Source organism: Protopterus annectens, chromosome 2.part0 (genome assembly GCF_019279795.1).
Source record: "Protopterus annectens isolate FY-2018-M chromosome 2.part0, PAN1.0, whole genome shotgun sequence".
Lineage (NCBI taxonomy): Eukaryota > Metazoa > Chordata > Ceratodontiformes > Protopteridae > Protopterus > Protopterus annectens.
Window position 1 is genome coordinate 1,345,665,315 of NC_056728.1, and position 19,804 is coordinate 1,345,685,118.

At 39.6% G+C, this 19,804-nt stretch overlaps 1 protein-coding gene across 1 annotated transcript in view; it reads left to right on the forward strand.

The window, feature by feature from the left end:
- The window catches only part of TRPC3 (transient receptor potential cation channel subfamily C member 3), a 1,904,470-nt gene that overhangs the window by 1,087,327 nt on the left and 797,339 nt on the right, over positions 1 to 19,804 (forward strand). The window contains exon 6 of the mRNA XM_044061528.1: positions 85 to 318. Within this exon, the coding sequence (XP_043917463.1) occupies positions 85 to 318 (234 nt within the window). The remainder of the gene's footprint in view (positions 1 to 84; positions 319 to 19,804) is intronic.

The following is a 19,804-nucleotide window of genomic DNA, read 5'->3' on the forward strand; positions in this document are numbered from 1 at the left end:
TTGTTGTCATTATTATTCAATAATGTGAAAGGTGTCTTTTATTTATTTAATTTATTTATTTATTTATTTATTTATGTTTTGCAGGGATGATGTGGTCAGAATGCAAGGAGCTATGGGCTGAGGGTCCACGAGAATATATTTTGCAGATGTGGAATGCACTGGACTTCGGAATGTTATCCATTTTTATCGCTGCTTTCACTGCAAGGCTGCTGGCTTTCTTGCAGGCCACAAAAGCACAGCAGTATGTTGATGTACATATTCCGGAACCTGATCTTGCCATGGTGACATTGCCACCAGAAATTCAATATTTTACCTATGGTAAGCATATGTTTTGTTTTGAAATATATATGACAACCACCTACATAAAGGAATAGGATTTTCTCTTTCTAATTATTAAAAAGTCCTCTAACATTTATTGTGCTGTTGTTAAACCTTAGTGACAATTTCAATCTATCCTGCTTTAATGTTCACAAAAGACACACCATATACTATTATTAAAAGTCATTGTATGACCTCCAGATATATACAGCTTAAAATGATTGTTATAAAATGGATGCAAACTTGCTTTTATCACAGTAAGCAGTGAGGAAGTAACGTTGAATGATTGTACTCTGATTCTTGGCTGCACTTGTTTTATTGAAATCTATGTTCTACATTCAGTTTAATATTAGGATGTGGAAAGTGCCCAAGCTAAAAACTCGGCACTAGATCACTTAAAAAAGTTCCTACCTATTGCATTTCCATCCAAACACTACCCAACAAACCAGATGTGCAAGCATAAAACACATACGAATGCACTGTTGCCAGGTTCTTTTCTTAAATGTGGATAATAATGGGTATCACTCACATCTGCTAATTTGTGATGCGTTTTGTCAAACAGTCTTTTTCACTCATTGCTTAATTGTCTTGAACTGTGTTTTTATGATGAGAGGAGCTCCCCTTCTTGAATTCTCTCACATGTATGTGCTCACTATACCAGTTTACAATATCTGTCTAGATTTAAAATACTTTCTTTCCTTTTGTCAGAGTTCTCAGTTGCTCTGATTTTGATATAGTCATAGTATGCTGTCTATAATTTTGCACTTTTTAATATCATTCGAGTCCTTCGTGTGCACATAAAATATTAAAAGTATTGAGCCGGGTCTGCACAAAGATGTCTTATCAATAATTATATTTTGCATCGTGAGATATTGTTTTTATAGACATATTATTGCTTACTACTGAAATTGATGCTCATTCTACAATTATTTGTGAAGGTAAGTACCACGTTATCAGTGCCGCAGAAGGATAAAGTCCTGACTACTGCCCAGCCAGCCCAGGTTTGATTAACGGCTCTGGTGACTGAAGGAAGAGTAAGGAAGGGATTGGCATGCCCATCCAAGGTGGAGGGTGCTTGTTGATATGCTCACTATGGGGAGGCATAGTCCAAAGAGGGGACTTGCCCTCAGATGTAATCAGTGAGTGTGGGAGTGGGAAAAGGGAGTAGGTAGGTCATAACCCCCCCCCCCAGATGGAAGCACAGATGAGCTGAGCCCCCAGGGCACCCTCTGGATCCACGACAAGCCCAAGTGATAATAGAGTAAGTCCAGGAGATGGAGAGTAGCTGGTAGACTTAGCATGGACATTGGATCCTGGGGATCTGGCCAGTAAACATGAGGAATGAGGGGATCAAAAATGTTGGCAGGGTGAAAGGGAAAGTTATTTGATACATTAAGCATTGAATCATGTTCTGGCAGCACAGTTTACACATATAAGAACAGCTGTGCATTCCATTATAGTCTGAGTAATGGAAATGTGAGTTACTGCATGAGCTTCCTTTTAGGTCACTTGAAGTAAAGTCAACATCAGAAACATGTACCCCATTTTTGATAAGATATGAATGTCACTTATTTCCTATGAATCATACTAGTACTGTCTCACAATATTATCAGTACATAATCCACCTGCTTCTGTCAAATAAGCAAATCACTACTTTATAGTTTTTCCAAATTTAAACTGATCTGTATGTTACATAATTCTAGAACTTTCTTTTCATAATGTAAGCAGAAGGGTCAAGATTCATAGGTTCATAGGTAGGTACTAGGCTATTGGCCCTAGGGTCTATAAAAGCCTAGCCAAAAAGGTACCCTGGCTTTCGCCACCCAAGAAAATTATTTTCCTGTGCCCCTGTTGAGCAGAGCCCCAGAGGTGATCCCTGAGGTGAATTTCCTATTTCCCATCCAATCATCAAGATTTTTCTTGAAGAGTGCTAATGAGGAGCTTTGTTTGATATAGATAGATAGTTTGTTCCAGAGTATGTGAAGTCTCTGGGACAGGAATCTATCCCTCCAGCATGTTCTGTTTATTGTGGTGACAAGGTTTAGGTCCCTAGAGTATGTAGCTTGGAGGGATTGGGATTTCTTTAAGTGGAGCATGTCCAACAGTTCTGGGTTTGACATAGCTTTGTATGTTAGGCAGAGATTGCCTCTGAGTAGGCGATATGCAATGGAGTAAAGCTGGAGTTTTTTGAGACGATCTGCGTAGGGCATCTGTTTGAGGCCAGTAATTCTCTTTGTGAGGTATTTCTGCAGCCTTTCCAGTTGTTGTAGATGTCTTGTGAGGTACATACCAAAAGGGACATTGTACTCTATAATGGGTCTAATGAGTGATGAGAAGAGGGGAACAATGACCTCTTTTTTTCCTGGATGAGAAACCTTTTGTGATGAGGTGTGCCACGTAGAAGGATTTCCTGACTACTGTGGTGATGTGATTATCAAAGGAGAGACTACTGTCCACCTGTGTCCCAAAGTATCATATCACACTTTCAGTGTTAAGTAGACTACCACCTATGTGGCAGCACACAGGTACAGAGTTTTTACCAAAGGGGATGACAGTGCACTTTTTGGCATTGAGCTTGAGGCCATAGCTTTGACACCAGACATTTGTCTCAGTGAGGCCCTTTTGTAGGATGTCCACAGTGTTAGGAGCTTTGATTATGGCTCCTAGTTTGCAGTCATCTGCGAACTTCATTAGCCAAAGACCTTCTGTGTTAGCCTGCACTTCAGAAAAGTAGATACCAAACAGGAGAGGGCCCAGGACTGAACCCTGTGGTACTCCACCTGTCACTGGTCTGAAGTCGGATTTGGAGTCTGCTACTTTCACGGTGTGGGTTCTGTCAGTGAGCCACATGGCAACCCTTCCTGTGACATAGAGATTTATACCTAGTTTAGTGAGTTTATCTATAATTCCAGAGTGGGGGATGGTGTCAAAAGCCTTGGCGAGATCTAGATAGGCTGTCTGAGCCACGTTACCCTCGTCTACTGCTTTAGTGACTGCTTCAAAGACGTCTATCGGGTTAAGGAGACATGATATGCCTTTTACAAACCCGAACTGGGTGTGGTCCAGAGTTTGGAGATTACCAATGTCTTTGTTTATAAGTTCCATGATGATACATTCCATGGCCTTGCAGACCAGGCTCTTAAGGCTAATGGGGTGATAGTTCCCAGGGTCTGTGATGGCTCCCCCTTTGTGGAGTGGGATAACCATCGCCGTGCACCATTCAGTGGGCACAAAGCCTGAGGTGAGGCTATGATTGGGGTTTATATTGAATTAGCAAAAGCTTAGAAAAGCGAACGCTAATTCAGCGACCATTTTTAAGGGAAAGCTTAAAATCTCGAACACTTGGAACAGCGATTTTTTTCCTAGGGAAAAAAAAAATCACTGGTCCACAAAAAAAAGCCTCCACACACCCCCTACTTAAATATACCAACTCGGAGATCGCACCACGGTGGAGGGAATGGCGAACTACCAAAACCAGCCCAGCGATGTTTTGCCCTGTGAAAAAAATCGCTGTTCTGGGTGTTCGGGATTGTAAGCTTTCACTTATAAGGGGTCGATGAATTAGCGTTCACTTTTCTATGCATTCGCTAATTCAATATAGACCCTATGATTGAACATGGTGCTTAGGTGGGGTGCCAGTTCATTCTGTAGTTCATGTAGAACGCAGCCTGGGATGTTGTCAGGTCCCATGGATGCTGTGTTCTTGGCTTTGGAGAGTGTGATTTTTAACTGTGCAGCCGTGATTACAGGAACTTTGCATTCTTCTGGTATAGAGATGGGCCCTTTAGGGGGTGAGAGAAGGGTAAAGTTAGCACTGAACCTATCTGACAGGATGTTGGCAATATCAGTTGGTTCTGTATATTTCTGACATCTTAAAGAAACACTTTAACATGAAATGTTATTTTGAAAGACAGATCAAACCTCTAAGTCATCAATGCCTGAAATACTAAGATATGAAAGTGATAATATGTTACTTGATTCAGAGACTTAATGTTGCTGGCATTTTCATATTCAAGTACCTTGTAGCTCGCTGGTAAGTGAATGTAATGAACATAAAACTGCTATAGCAAATCTGACCATGGGACATTTACATGTCATTTTCCCTATCTTTTCGTTAACCCATCATAGTAGCTGAAGTTTACTAAAAAGTATCTAAACATCAGCAAAGTGTCTTTATACCACTACAAAGAAATAAATAGTTAGTAGAGAACAAATTAGTGGAGTTTCTTTTGTCAAACTGCACTCTTGTCAAAAGCAAACTGTTTTATGGAGCAGGATAGAGTAACAATGTGTTTAAATAAGTTCCCCCTTACTCTCACTCTTGTGTGATCTTAGTATATTAGTAGTAAATTCAGCTATGCAGGGGTGTCACAGTCATGCCATGTGGGAGGGGGTTCAGGGGGTCTGCTCCCATAGAATAGTGTCTTCGGTTGTACTTAGAGGATATGTGTGTGTGTGTGTGTGTGTGTGTGTGTGTGTGTGTGTGTGTGTGTGTGTGTGTGTGTGTGTGTGTGTGTGTGTGTGTGCGTGTGTGTGTGTGTGTGTGTGTGTGTGTGTGTGTGTGTGTGTGTGTGTGTGTGTGTGGGTGCGTGCTTGTGCACACGCATGCGTGTGTGTGTGTGTGTGTGTGTGTGTGTGCATGTGTGTGTGTGTGTGTGTGTGTGCGTGTGTGTGTGTGTGTGTGTGTGTGTGCGTGCTTGTGTGTGTGTGTGTGCAGTGTGTGCGCGTGTGTGTGTGTGTGTGTGTGTGTGTCTGTGTGTGTGCGTGTGTGTGTGTGTGTGTGTGTGTGTGTGTGTGTGTGTGTGTGTGTGTGTGTGTGTGTGTGTGTGTGTGTGTGTGTGTGTGTGTGTGTGTGTGTGTGTGTGTGTGTGGTGTGTGCATGTGTGTGTGTGTGTGTGTGTGTGTGTGTGTGTGTGTGTGTGTGTGTGTGTGTGTGTGTGTGTGTGTGTGTGTGTCTGTGTGTGTGTGTGTGCGTGTGTGTGCGTGTGTGTGTGTGTGTGTGTGTGTGTGTGTGTGTGTGTGCATTTTAGTTATTCTTTTGCTCGTTCCCATTTGTTTCCCAGGAAAGTCTGTCTGGGACAAGTGTACCCATTCTCAGTGGAGGCCCGGGGAGAAAAAGCTCCAATAAGAATTCCATAAGTCAAATTCATAGTTACAATAGAAATTACATTTTACAATTTCACTCCAATAATTTTACTGCAATAAGAATTCCATAAGTCAGTTCATGGTTGTAACAGAAATGACGTTTTTCAGTTTTACATTGTATGCTTACAGATATTGGAAATACATAAATATAGAATGTCCTCCCCGCGGGTCGAGTGGTGTTCCAAAAGACATGCATGAATGGGCATGCCTTCATTGAAGGTTGGGTGTCAAGCTGGCAACTCGGCACCGTGAAAATCTACTGCCAATTATTAGTGGGCCAGAGTTCCGCTGTGGCGACTCCTAACCAGGAAAAGTCAAAAGGCACAACAACAACTTCTAAGTGATAATAAATTCTATGATAAAATTGATCAGGGGATAGTTAGACAGAAAGTCTTTGATGTATATTATACACTCGATGATCTTTTAATGTCCTCGAGTATCACTGAGGAGTTATACCAATATTTTAAGGTTGAGAATCCAGTTGTACCAGTTATACAGGGGCTACCCAAGATACATAAATCTCGAACTGATCCCCCCATGAGACCGATTGTAGCTGGACAGGGATGGGTGACTGAACCTTTATCTATTTATACAGAGATGACTCTTAGACCTTTGGTTGACATGAATAATTACATACTTAGAGATAGCAAACAATTTTTGTTGGATTTATATACATACACTAGCAGCCTAGATGAAGGGAAACAATATCTTTTGGTCACTTTAGACATTGTCAGTCTATTTACAGTGATACCCAATGATATAGGCATTTGTTATATACAAGACTATTTACGTCTGCACTCTGATTTTTCGGCAAATAAGATAGACTTGATTACATTATACTTGGAAATGGTATTATCTAACAATGTGTTCATCTTTGGTGAAGATTTTTATTTACAGAAGGATGGCGTAGCTATGGGCACTTCTTGTGCCAATAGCTACGCCAATCTTGTTATGGCAGCATGGGAGGATAAATTCCTATATGAGTCAGCCTTGTTCAAAGAATTTGTAGGCTTGTACCGCAGATTTGTGGACGACCTTTTCTTTCTTTGGTTTGGGGATGTAGACATACTTAGGACTTTTGTGGGGTTTATGAACTCTTCCACTGAGTTTTTGAAGTTCACCTTGAATTATTCCGATAGCAGGATTTCCTACCTAGATGTAGATGTGTTCAAGTTAGATAATAGACTTCTCAACACTTCAGTTCATCGTAAGTTATGTCATCGGAATACACTTCTCTATAGGGGAAGTATGCACCCCACCCATATTTTTTACAACATATTAAAGGGTCAGTTCATGAGAGCGTCTAGGTACAATCCTATGGATGATGGCTATCAAAAGGAAATAGAAGAACTGAGAAAGAGATTTATTGACAGGGGGTACGACTATAATCTAATTGAGAAGGTTATCTTAGAAGTAAATGACCTGCGATCCACTAGAGCTAGACCCTATTTTTCTGATCATTCTAGGCAGCCTGATGAAAGCCTGCCACCCAGTAGGATGGAGGTTAGGCCTGTAATGTCCTTCACCAGAGACACGAAGGAAGTGAGAGATATGTTTTCCAAACATTGGGATATCTTACTATCTGACAGTGATATTGCCAGAATAGTGGGACCTCGGCCAAGAATTACTTTTAGAAACAAACCTAATCTAAAGAGGTTATTATGTAAACCGAGGAATATGGGCCATAAGCAGACAGTCCCTAGAATGTACAGAAATACAGTACCTTGTGGTATGTGTAATCGCTGTAATTATATTAATGAGGAGTTAACATTTGTACATCTGGTTACTGGACATACATTTTATTTTAGTACTAATACTAATTGTAATAGTAAAAATGTTGTTTATTTAGCTAGATGTGAAGCATGCCCTTCGTTTTATATAGGGAAAACCAATAGGGCTTTTAAGGATCGTATTAGAGAACACAATTATCATATTAGAATAGGGTCAGAGTTTAATGCATTAGCTAAGCACAGTAAACTAACAGGTCCTGATCATATTTTTAATTTTAGTATTATACAACACTTAGCACTTAATTATAGAGGAGGTGACTTAATTAACCGGACCCTGGAATGTGAACTTAGGTGGATCATCAGATGGAGAGCCGATGAGCCACCGGGTCTTAATGATAAAGTCCACATTAAACCTTTTTTGAAGGGTAGAAGGGTCCCCAGACCAAGATAATCTTTTATACATTAACACACTATTGTAAATGTAGTCACCCTCAAATGTGTTGCAGTATGTTTATGAATATGTTTAAATTTTATATATTTCAGCATTATTATTATTTTTAAATATTTATTAGTATGTTTTTAGATATTTAACAGCTTGTTGCTCATGCTGTTTGTGGCGCTTTAAGTTTTTAATTAGTGTCCACCTATCATTGAATAGGGCGGACTATTTAAATGGCTGCTACTGAATGTAATTTGTAAAGTCTGAGGAAGCCTAACGGCGAAAGCGCTTACTTTTTAGGTATCCTGTGAATAAAGCTGTGTTTTTCCTATTCAATTTGGATTATTGACTACCATTTCCTGTACGGGAGTAGTATTTATGGATTCTATTTCATCTTTGCATCGCTGATTACGATATTTTCACTGGGAGTAGTATCTGTGACACTTGGAATATTATACTTAGCCTTCTGGAGTTGCAACAATACGGCGTAGCCGCTTGTGACAGCGTTTTATGGTGACTGAATTTTTATACTTTTATTTATATACGCTGTCGACTGGCTCTTTTTGCTTGCTGTGCTACCTTTTGTTTTATTTTTTACAACAACAACATAAATATAGTAGAAGCATGAATTGCAGTGTTGCAGTTGGAGATATAGTAAGAACTGGATTTAGTATAGCTGAATAAAGGAGCATGAGTAAAACAATAGTCATGTATCAGTAGTATAAATAATATAATAGAAGACTAAATAGTTTGAGAATGTGCTAGCCGAGAGTAGAAGAAGACAGGTAGCTAGGATGAGAAAGAGATAACTATGAATTTGAAAGTAAGAGAGAAGAGAGAGCAGAGAAAAGTAGTCATTTAAATAGGAAGGGATGTTAAACAGAGGTGGCAAGCAGTGTAGGGTAAGGATCTAGTAGCTAGTACATTTAAATAGGCTTGGAATAGGGGCACATCCGTGGCTTGGTGAAGAATTATTTTACTGTTTGTTTGAAAGCCAAGATGTTGGGGTTGGATCTGATGTTTAAGGGTAGGGTTGCATGTTTTTGGTTGAGGTACATGCAAAAGGGAGCATTTCATTCAATTACTGATCTGATGAGGGCCACTTATAATGGAATTATAATATTCATAGCTATAGATGTGATGCCTTTACCTATAAAATGTGCCACATAGATGGATTTTCTTACTACTGTGGAACACGTGGTGCTCAAAGTTCAGATTGCTATCAACCTGAGTATCCAGATCACGTACCACTGGGTCTACACTTAGGGAGTGCTGTCTATAATGTAGCTAGCAGAGATGTCAGCTTTCCCAAAGGAAATAATAGTGTATTTTTTTGCATTTAGCTTTAATCTGTGACTTTGGCACCAATCATTTGTCTGAGTTAACCCTGTCTGCAGCATTATAACATTGTTGGGGGACTCAATGATTGCTCTGAATTTGCAATTATCAGTGAACTTGGGCAGCCACAGGCCATCCAAGTTTGCTTGGACTTCTGAGAAATAAATTTCAAACAGTATGGGACCCAGCACTGAGCAACATGGTACACCACTGGTGACTGGTCTTTTGCTAGAGGTGAAGACACCCACTTTGACAGTATGTGCCCTCACGGTGAGCCAGTTGGCTACCTATGTGATAATTTAGGTGTCAGTTCCCAACTGGAAGAGTTTGTGTGAAATACCTGATTGGGGGACTGTGTCAAATGCTTCGCTAGGTCAAGACAGGTGGTATGCACTGCCTTTCCCTCATCCAGGGCCTTGGTGACTTTCTCGAAGATGTCAACCATGTTTAACAGGCATGATCTACATTTAATGAATCTGAAATGGGTTGGGTCCAGAGTTTGGAGATTACCTATGTCTTAATAAGGTCAATTGATGGTACCCTTTTGTGGAGAGGGATTACTGTTGCTGAGCTCCATTCTGCCAGAACATAGCCAGTCCACAGGCTGTGGTTAAACAAGGATCCAAGTGGATCTGCTAGTCATGTTTTAAGTCGTTTAAAAGGCAACCTGGGATGTTGTCTGGTTCCATCGATGCCATGTTTCTGGCTGTAATGACCTGCTCTTTGGAGATAATATGGTGAGGAATGGTGGCAGATATACTTTGGGTGATGACTGGATGCAACAGGGGGTTAATTTTGCTCCAAATCTGTCAGGTAGCAGGATGGCTATTACCTCCAGTTGAGTATGGGTGGTGCCATCCACAACCAGTTCAGCACACAGCTGGGTATTCCCTTTTAGATTTTAGATGTAGTTAAAGAATGTCACATGATTATCCTTAGCTAGGGAGGCTATTTTTGCTTCATAATTAGCTTTGGAGGACATTACAAGACCTCTAATTTGTTTGTTTAAGCTAGAGAGAGATTTCTTCCTCTGCTGAGCCAATTCCCTCTTGTTCTTGGATCTTAGTTTCTTTTTTTTGTTGTATATCCTATTTTTTACTAGGGATCAACCAGGGTGGCTTGCTTTTTTGCCAATTCATAGTTTTAATCCAGTCAGGTACTGCTGATTCTATACAGCTGCTTAAGTGGTTATATAGGGCATTGGTGTACACCTGTGCATAGGAATCTGTTATCTGCATTTGAGGGGACTTTGAAACTTCTTATACCATCACATAGTAGGTGGTAATTTGTCTTGAAAAATTCTTTAACATTTTTGAGCTTGATGGGGTATCTGGTCTTATAATTACATTGAATGAGACGGATTTATGGTCTGATCTTACCAGAGAGGACATCTCATTGGGGGGGGGGGGTGCAATATTCTCCCATGTTAGTGAGTACTATGTCCAGGACATTTGATGCTCTTGTGGGTGTGCTGACTAGCTGTTCCAGAGCATTTGCATTAACAAAGTTCAAGAACTTCTGAACCAGCATGTTTCTGGTCATGTATGTTTCCCAGTCAATGGTAGGATAATTAAAATCTCCCATGAGGAAAGTGTTGGGCTGTATGGCAAGTGACTCCAGTAAGTCCAGGTATGTGGTATGCTTTTCCTGTTTCCACGGTGGGGGACCTTTAGCTAGCTTTGATGTGGTAAGGTGCTTTGCCTATAGTTAATTGGACATGGAATAGCTCAAGTGAGTCATGTTGTTTGACCAGTCTTGACATGCACTTGTGCTTGATAAAGATGCACACACCTCCTCCTTTGTTTTTTTCACTCTCAGTTTGTGGTCTGAATGTCTGGGAGGCACTGTAGCCCTGCATGGCCAGGGTGCTTTCCATGCCTTTGAACCATGTCTCAGTGACTGCACAGACATCAGTATCTTTCAAAGTGAGGAATGCTTCCAGGGAGTGTAGTTTCTTGTTTAGACTCATAGCATTAAACAGCAGTTCCTCATGTTTATCTAGACAGGACTTTGTTATGTTGGGAGGTTGGTTATTTTGACACTACCTAAAAAAGGCACAATAGAAGTGGCTAATGCCTTTGCAAGTATGCAAAAGCCTAGAGTAGACAGATGCAGACCATCTCTGGCAAAGCAGCATGGCTTGTCGACCATGTCTTCCCAGGCTGACAGATATTGGATCCCCTCGGACTGATACAAGAAACTAAGCCAATTGTTAAAGTCAACCATTTTTTGTTTGTATTGTGGCATCCTCCTTGGAGAAGGTAGAATGCTGATTAAGCCTAGGCATATGCCTGCCTGTGCCACATAATTTGAGAATTCAGTCATGTCTCTCGCCATATAGTCCATTGAGGTATGTCTCAAGTCATTCACCCCCCATGGACTATGATGAAGTCATGCCAGTATTTGTGGTTGAGTGACTTGAGTGCTTGACTGAATTGTTGGATCCTGATACCTGACAGGCAGCAAACTGTAGCCCACTCCTTACCCAGCCTGGTGAGGGAAACATAAGTATGTATCACAATGGAGTCACCTATGACCAATACATTAGGTTTTGTGGTGTTATGCCTTATGGTCTTTTTTGTTGAGACACTGATGTATGTTATTATGTGTTATGGTTGTTTTTTGCATTGTTATGTGTGTAAGTGGTTTCCATTTGGGAGGTCTCCAATCTTGTGGTGTTACAAGTGGGTACCTCCTCATATATGGGTTTATGAGTCATGCCTTATTTAGTGTGGAAAGTGTGTGTGCACTGACAACCTGTTGGGCATTCAATCTGTCCTTATGTGGGAGCCTTGCCTCGAATTTCATAGTGTAATTACATTTCTCACATAAAGCATTTGTTTGTTTCAGGATTAAGTGGTTGTCAGTATACATGAGACAATTGCTACTTGCCTCAGGATGCCCATGTCTATCAGGCTGGCCAGAGAGATGACGGTAAACTGCCCATCCATGATAGTAGGCTCTTACTGTATGTTTTATTAGGAAAGGGAATGGGTTAATTTGATAGGACTGTGCTGGTAGCGCCGAGAGGGATCTATACTCTGTGTAGGCTGAGGTTATCAATATGGCAAGGCTATTAACTGCCCACCTGAGTTGCTCCTAGAGCAGCAGAAAAGCTTGGAAGGGTTTCACTGACAGCTGTTTAGGGAAAAATTGAGATTCTAGGCTTTTGTGTCTATACAGAGCACTGCTAACCACAGCTCCATGAAGAGCAGCACCACACAAATGTGAGGCTTAAATACGAGCAAACACGTTTTAAGCTAACTAACAATGAGGAAAACATACAATAAGCTTTCCACCAGCAATCTCCAACACAGACAGTTTAGATCAGCCCACTTCTGCTACAAGGGTGCAGAGAAACATCTTCTTAATATAGAATAGCTGGTTTGAATCCCAAGTATAACAAGACCACACAAGCTACCTACAACAAGTCTACATCTAACAGATACAGAATAATACAGTGCAATTAACTACTTAAAGCAGCAGCAGACAGTACAGTTTTTTTGAAACTGCTAAAGTGCTATCACATTATATGAGAAGTGCAAAAAATACTTAGAGCCCTTTCGTGTGCTTCCCAAGTCAGATACTCAGGTAAACACATATTGCCAATAGATAAATAATCCCAGTCCTCCTAATGTAAAAGCACAGTAAAGCAGTGTCTGGAGTGAAATGCTATGACAAACAAACTTAAAAAATATGAAATGCTGCCACAAACAAACGTAAAGATACGGATACAAGAGTGTACTTTAAACAGATTATAAAAGTGTGATTATTCAGTAGAAGTACTTCCTTTTGTATAAAGGGGCCAAGAGACACTCAATCATGCAGAATTCATAAAGACACTAAAAACAAGATAAGTTGATTAATAAGACCTCCAGCCAATAAAATTGCATACAGAAATCTCAAGCGTTTCCCCAACATAAACAGACTAGGCTACTCCCCACCGCATGCAAGAGATGAAAAATCCACTGACCTTTTTATGTACAAACAAGTGCTTGTTAAAATGTAAAAATACTTTATTAGATAATGACTTCAGTGCATGTGCATCAGTTGAACAGACAATGAGAAGCAAAATGCATTTTTTCAATATAAACACAAGGAAAGGCAAACAAATAATTTAAGATAACAGCAGTGTAGAAAGGAAGGAGCTTATTAAGCTCAATTTACATTAAGGGTGGACAGCTTAAAATTACCCGGCTTAAAAAGCAGATAGACAAAGGAGAGGGTGGGTGGGGAAACTAGTAGGGAATCACCAGAAGTGCTTTAGTTTATGCAGACTTGAAATATTTTCAGAAAAAGACAAAGACCCATAAATTCACCGTATTTTAAGTATCACTCAAGAAACAATTTAACCAATGAAAAACATGTGAAATGTGCAGCCTAGATAATTTAAGTGTCTATCTCTCACATAGAAGAAAAACACCCGGATAAGCAGATTTCCTAAAACAGAAAAAAAATGGAGCAGGTAAAATAGAAAACAGCTCTGTCACTCACAGACAAAAAATATGTTTACTTTTCTCACCCAGTAGGGAATCGCCACCAGTACTTTAGTTGATTCAGGCCTGAAATCTTTCCAGAAAAAGACATTGCAGTATTGTGGGATTGAGAAATATGCCCTTTCCTCACTGAAGTGTGTTCTCAGAATTGGCATATATAATTATCAGAGGGGGTGGGGGATTCAGGGAGCCTTGTGTGTTTTTTCTGTCTTTGTGGATCAGTATTTGAGTATTTTGATGATTAGGTGTCTATCATATTTTAAACAAGGAGCAGACTAAAAAGAAGTAGAGAAAATAATATCATATTGCAAGAAGGGTACAATACACTAAGAATGGGTTTCATGTTTTTAACTTTAGCCATGTGAAAATCATCTCTGAGATTTTGTCACTTTTTGAAAAAGGATTTACCTTCACCCCCAACAAAGGTTTTAATGTAGTTGATGCCATTATAGAACTAAAATTATTTACTAGGAAGGTCAACTTAGCATCAACTTTTAATGAGAGGAACACAAGTAGTACAAACTGTATTAAACCAATGCATAGTAATCAGAGTATTAAATGGAAGAGTACTATTACACCCCATGCATCCCATTATACAAGCATTTGAGACAGCATCTATTAATGATATATACAAATTGGGGCAAAGGCCATCCCAAGGGATCAGTTAAACCGTAATAATGAGGAAAGGAATTTATTCGATAGTTACAAGGAGATAAATACCTTAAAATAATTAGGCCAGATAAAGGGGGTGGTATAGTGATTTTTGATAGCATTGACTATTTAGGATCTATTACCCAAATTTTGTACAACAAAACAACATATTAAGAGGTTTCATGCAATGAAACCAATATTAACTTCAGAAAAGAGGATCTATGGTTAGAAGACTGTTTAACACAAGGACTTATTGATGCATATAATTTTTTTAAGTAATCCATCCCCACATATTCCACAAATTTTTAAAATTCCAAAGATACACAAAAGTTCTGAGAGTCCACCTTTGAGGGCCATTGTAGCAGCACAATATTCAAAAACTTATCCTTTGGTTGTATATATAAACAAGCTATGAAAACAGGTCTTTTCTAATATCAACTATTTACTCAAGGATTCTTGGGATTTCTTAAGCAGATTAAACAATGAGCTGCAAGTGGACCACATACAGTTTTTAACAATAGATGTAGTTGACCTTTTTACAAGTATTCCCTGTCGAGAAGGAATGTTTTTTTTTTCAACAGACACTGTTAGACTTTTACTTTCTAAACAATAATATTAATATGACTGGTAAAGACATGGATATTATTTTAAACAATAGTTTCATATACTTTGAAGGAGAAATATAGAAACAGTTAAAATGAGTTGCTATGGGGGCCACTTGTACCCCCATTTTCACAAACTTAGCTCTATACACTTGGGAGAAAAAATATGTTTTAGATTCTGATTTTCCTTCTTATTGGTCCCCAAATTTGAGGTTGCTGGATGATATCTTTATCCTTTGGGCTGTTTCTACTACAGTATGTACTGGATCAGAAAGGCCATTAATGTTTTAATGCCTTCCGCACTCCTATGGTGACCGCTGCACAATGTTTCTTTTGGTTGCTAGTATGCAGAATGATTAAAACTTCCTCTATTCATATGACAAGCTTTCTGTGCCAAGGTCAAGGATAAGTACCTTTAACACGCATAGTTCTTTACATTCCATAAAGCATAATGCATATTCAGGTCTCAGGGAAAACAAGGCTTTATTTTATTTGCATTCAGCAATACTATGAAGTAAAGATAATGCCTGCTACTGAGAAACAAAAATACATGCACATTTCTGGAAGTGCATGCTTTCATAAATTTGCACCGATACACCTTTCAGCTTTTCTGCACACCTATGTACCTAATATGTCAAAAGAGAGGTTCCGTTAACTATACCCGAGCTAAAAATAATAGAATGGATGTGTAAAGGCATTGCACTTGGAACAAGAGAATTTGTCTCTAGCTCTTAGAAACTCAATTTCAGAAGCCCAGTTGTTAATTCTGTTTATAATATAAAATCAGTAGATAGTTCACTGAAATGAATAGTAATTCTTGCTCTGAAATATCACGTCATATTCTATTTCACATTTTTACAAAAGCACTATTAAAAGTGTGACCTTTTACTGGAAAGTCAGAAACAAGCATTTGATTCTTCATCTTTATTTTTTCAACAAGTCAGAACAACATATTAAGCTGTCAGTAAATCATATGTCTTACAAATAACATTTTAGGTTCTTAATTGCACAAATAATATACCCTGCAGTTTTCAGATTAGTCTCTTACCAGGGAGTTCTGCCCTTTATGCATTTGTATAAAAAGCACTTACATTGCTGTTAGAGACATTTTTGAACATATCAAAGAACCTGGAAAAAATGTGGGTGGAATAAAGGAGTGGTTGTACAAACTAATGCCTTAGCACTGGTATGGGCCTTGTTGCATTTTATTTTATTGGGGTTAGGTTTGACACAAATACAGTAAATGTTAATTGTGTATTGTCCATAATGGTAACCATGTGAAATGTCAGTACCCGCTAGAGTGAATCCCAGAATATGGAGATTGAATGGCTGAATGATCAGACTTACATATATTAAGTTCATGATGCCATTTCTTGGAATATTCCCCTTTCTCTGATGCATGGCAATCTCAGAGTTGATATATATACATATAAGTTCAAGGGCTATGGGGGTGTTACCCCTCATTTGGGGATGCAGGGGGGGTTTGACCTCCTGCAAAAAGAAGTTTAAAGGAGAAGAGGGATTTTCAACATTCACTCTTCTCCTGTGTTTTGGTCATCTTTTTTTTAAATTAAATTATTGTGTTGTGATTAGTTGGATATTCTGAGGAAGTTTTGGATGAAAACGTACTGGTTGTAATCAGCGTTAGTGTTTTTTAAATCCATTAGTTTGCTGTGCATGGTGAATAAAGTTATTGGGCATAAATGGCTGTCCGAGCCATTTATCTGTGGATAAACAATCATCGTCCACACAATTTGATAGCTTGTTTCTTTATTACAGCTTTACTTAGAAAAGAAATATGCCTTTCCTTTTCTGAGACATGCAAATCTATAATAGATCTTTATTTTGTATTCATATGTCATGACTGCAGCACCATTTTAAGTCATTGATTGACTAAATATGGTTGAGCTCTTAATTATTTGCTTGCTTTGTAGGTGATGAGATGCACTGATAAATATTTATACTTCAGGTGTTTAAAATACATAATTTCTTAGCTAAATTTTACAGTAGCTTTACTTTAAAAAGAATCATCTTACCATTTTTAAATAATGTCAGTGTACAATCTAATGCTTGCTTATAGTATTCTTCAAAAAGGAACAACACTGAACCTAAAATCATCGATAAGAAATGGTCGAACCTTCCACACTCAAAAAAAAAAAAATAAGACTGTAAAACATCGTTTTGCAGGGGGCAAGCTCCCCTGCACCCCAACACCTACTGCTAATTAAATATACCAACTCCAAGATTGTAGTGCTGTGGGAAGGGCACATTCCCCAATCCCACCGTACTGCAGTCTCATAGTAAAAAAGGTAGTACTGCTCAATCAGCAGTTTTTTGATCACCTGTTCTGCCTTTTTCAGCCATTGACAAAAACACACACATTGATGCCCTTGAGAGTATAATCGCTACTCAAAAAGGAACAACAACAAACCTAAAATCATCAACCAGAATGACTGAACCTGCAATACTTGAAAAAAATAAAACTGTAAAGCTTCTTTTTTGCACAGAGGCAACCTGCCCTACATTCCAAGGCAAGAAACACAGCATCCATGGGACCAGACAGCATCCCAGGCTGCATACTACATGAACTCCAAAACAAATTAATCCCACACCTTAATACCATTTTTAACCACAACCTCACCTCAGGCTATGTGCCCACAGAATGGCACACAGCAACAGTTATACCACTCCACAAAGGAGGTGCCACCACTGACTCCGGAAATCACCGCCCCATCGTCTGCAAGGCCATGGAGTGCATCATCATGGAACTCATAAACAACGACATTGGGAACCTACAAACCCTTGACCCCACCCAGTTTGGGTTTGTAAAGGGAAGGTCTTGTCTCCTAAATCTGGTTGACTTTTTCGAAATGGTCACTAAAGCAATAGATGAGGGAAAGGTGGTTCACACAGCATACCTTGATCTCGCAAAGGCCTTCAATACCATTCCCCACTCAGGAATTATTGACAAATTCACCAACCTAAATATAAACCCCTATGTTACAAGATGGGTCATTAACTGGCTCATGGATAGAACCCATTCAGTGAGAATAGGAAATGCTAGATCTGACTCCAAACCTGTGACTAGTGGTGTACCACAGGGCTCAGTCCTGGGACCCCTCCTGTTTGGTATCTACTACTTGGAGGTACAAGCAAACACGGAGGGACAATGGCTAACAAAGTTCATATATTACTGCAAATTGGGTGCCATAATTGAAACCCCTACTGACGTAGATATCCTTCAAAAGGGTCTTATGGATGCAGATATGTGGTGCCAAAACCACGGTTTCAAGCTAAATGCCAAAAAGTGCATCATCATCCCCTTTGGGAAAAACCAAGTACCTATGAATTATAACATAGGTGGTAGCCCACTTACCACGGAGAGTGTGATAAGAGACCGAGGGACTCAGGTGGATAGTAACCTCTCCTTCGACAACCATATTGCTAAAGTGGTTAGAAAATCCTTCTACATGGCCCACCTTATCACAAAAGGGTTTGCATCCAGGAATAAGGATGCTATAGTCCCCCTCTACTCATCACTCATTAGACCCATTATTGAATATAATGCCCCGTTCGGGATGTACCTAACAAGACATCTGCAACAACTGGAGAGGCTTCAAAAGTACTTCACAAAGAGGATAACGGGCCTTAAACAGATTCCCTATGCCATGAGGCTAAAAAAACTCAGACTGCACTCGGTCATGTACTCCTTTTATAATGTAACTGCACTTTATCAGTTTCATATAGCAAAAGAAATGTTCTGTCTGCTGCTGTTCAAGTAGTTAATTGCACTGCATTACATCGTATCTGTTAGTTATAGGGCTGTTGTAGGTAGCTTGTGTGGTCTTGTTACACTTAGGCTCCAAACCAGCTAGTCTACATTAAGAAGGTGTTTTTCTGCACCCTTGTGACAGAAGTGCACTGATCTAACCTGCCTGAGTTGGGGATTGCTGGTCGAAGGGTTATTGAGTGCTCTTCTGATTGGTATATTAGCTTAAAATTGTTTCTTTTTGGTCATATTTAAGCCTCGCATTTGCATGATGCTGCTCTTCACACAGTGATGGTTAGCAGTGCCCTGTACAGACACAAAAGCCTAGAAGCTCCATTTTCCCTAAACAGTTGTCAGTGAAACCCTTCCAAGCTTTTCTGCTGCTCCAGAAGCAACTGTTGCCTTATTGGTCAACCATAGCCTAGACAAAGTGCAGGTCCCTCTTGTAGTCTTGACACTACCAGCACAGTCCTGTCAAATTAACCCATTCCCTCCCTAATAAAACAGTAAGAGTCTACTATCATGGATGGGTAGTTGCCTATCATCTCTCTGGCTAGCCTAATAGACATGGCATCCTGAGGCAGTGTAGCAATTGTCTCATTGCATGCTGACAACTTCCCGAAACAAATAAATACCGTATGTGACCGATGTAATTAGACTATGAAATTGGAGGCAAGACTTTCACATAAGGATAAACTGAATGCCAAACAGTTTGCCAGCACACACACACTTCCCACACTAAATAAAGACATGTGTGGGGATACTCACTAGTAACTTACCAAATGATCAGAGCCCTCCCAAACGGATAGCACTTACACACATAACAATGCAACGAACAACCGCAACACATAATAACATACACACCAGTGTCTCAACAAATGCGCCCATAAGGCATAACACCACAAAACCTAATGCACTGGTCATAGTTAACTCCATTTTGAGACACATGAATGTTTCCCATACCAGGCTGGATAAGGAGTGGGTTACAGTTAGCTGCCTGTCAGGTGCCAGGATCGACAAGTCACTCAAGTACTCAAGTCACTCAACCACAAGTACCGGTGACATACCTTACTAATACCACCAGGCGCTCCATAGACAGAACATATCTGCTCTCCACCCTTCTATACACCTCCTCTATTTTCACTAACCTTAGAAAATCTGACTTAAACAAATTAGAGACTTGTTATAATAAAATAGCCAAATTTTCTACAAACCATCCTTATAGATCTCAACACTGCTCTGTTCTTCATGAACTAAAATAGATTGAACTACCCAACCTGCTATCCTTGAACCAATTAACTATTGTCCACTCCATT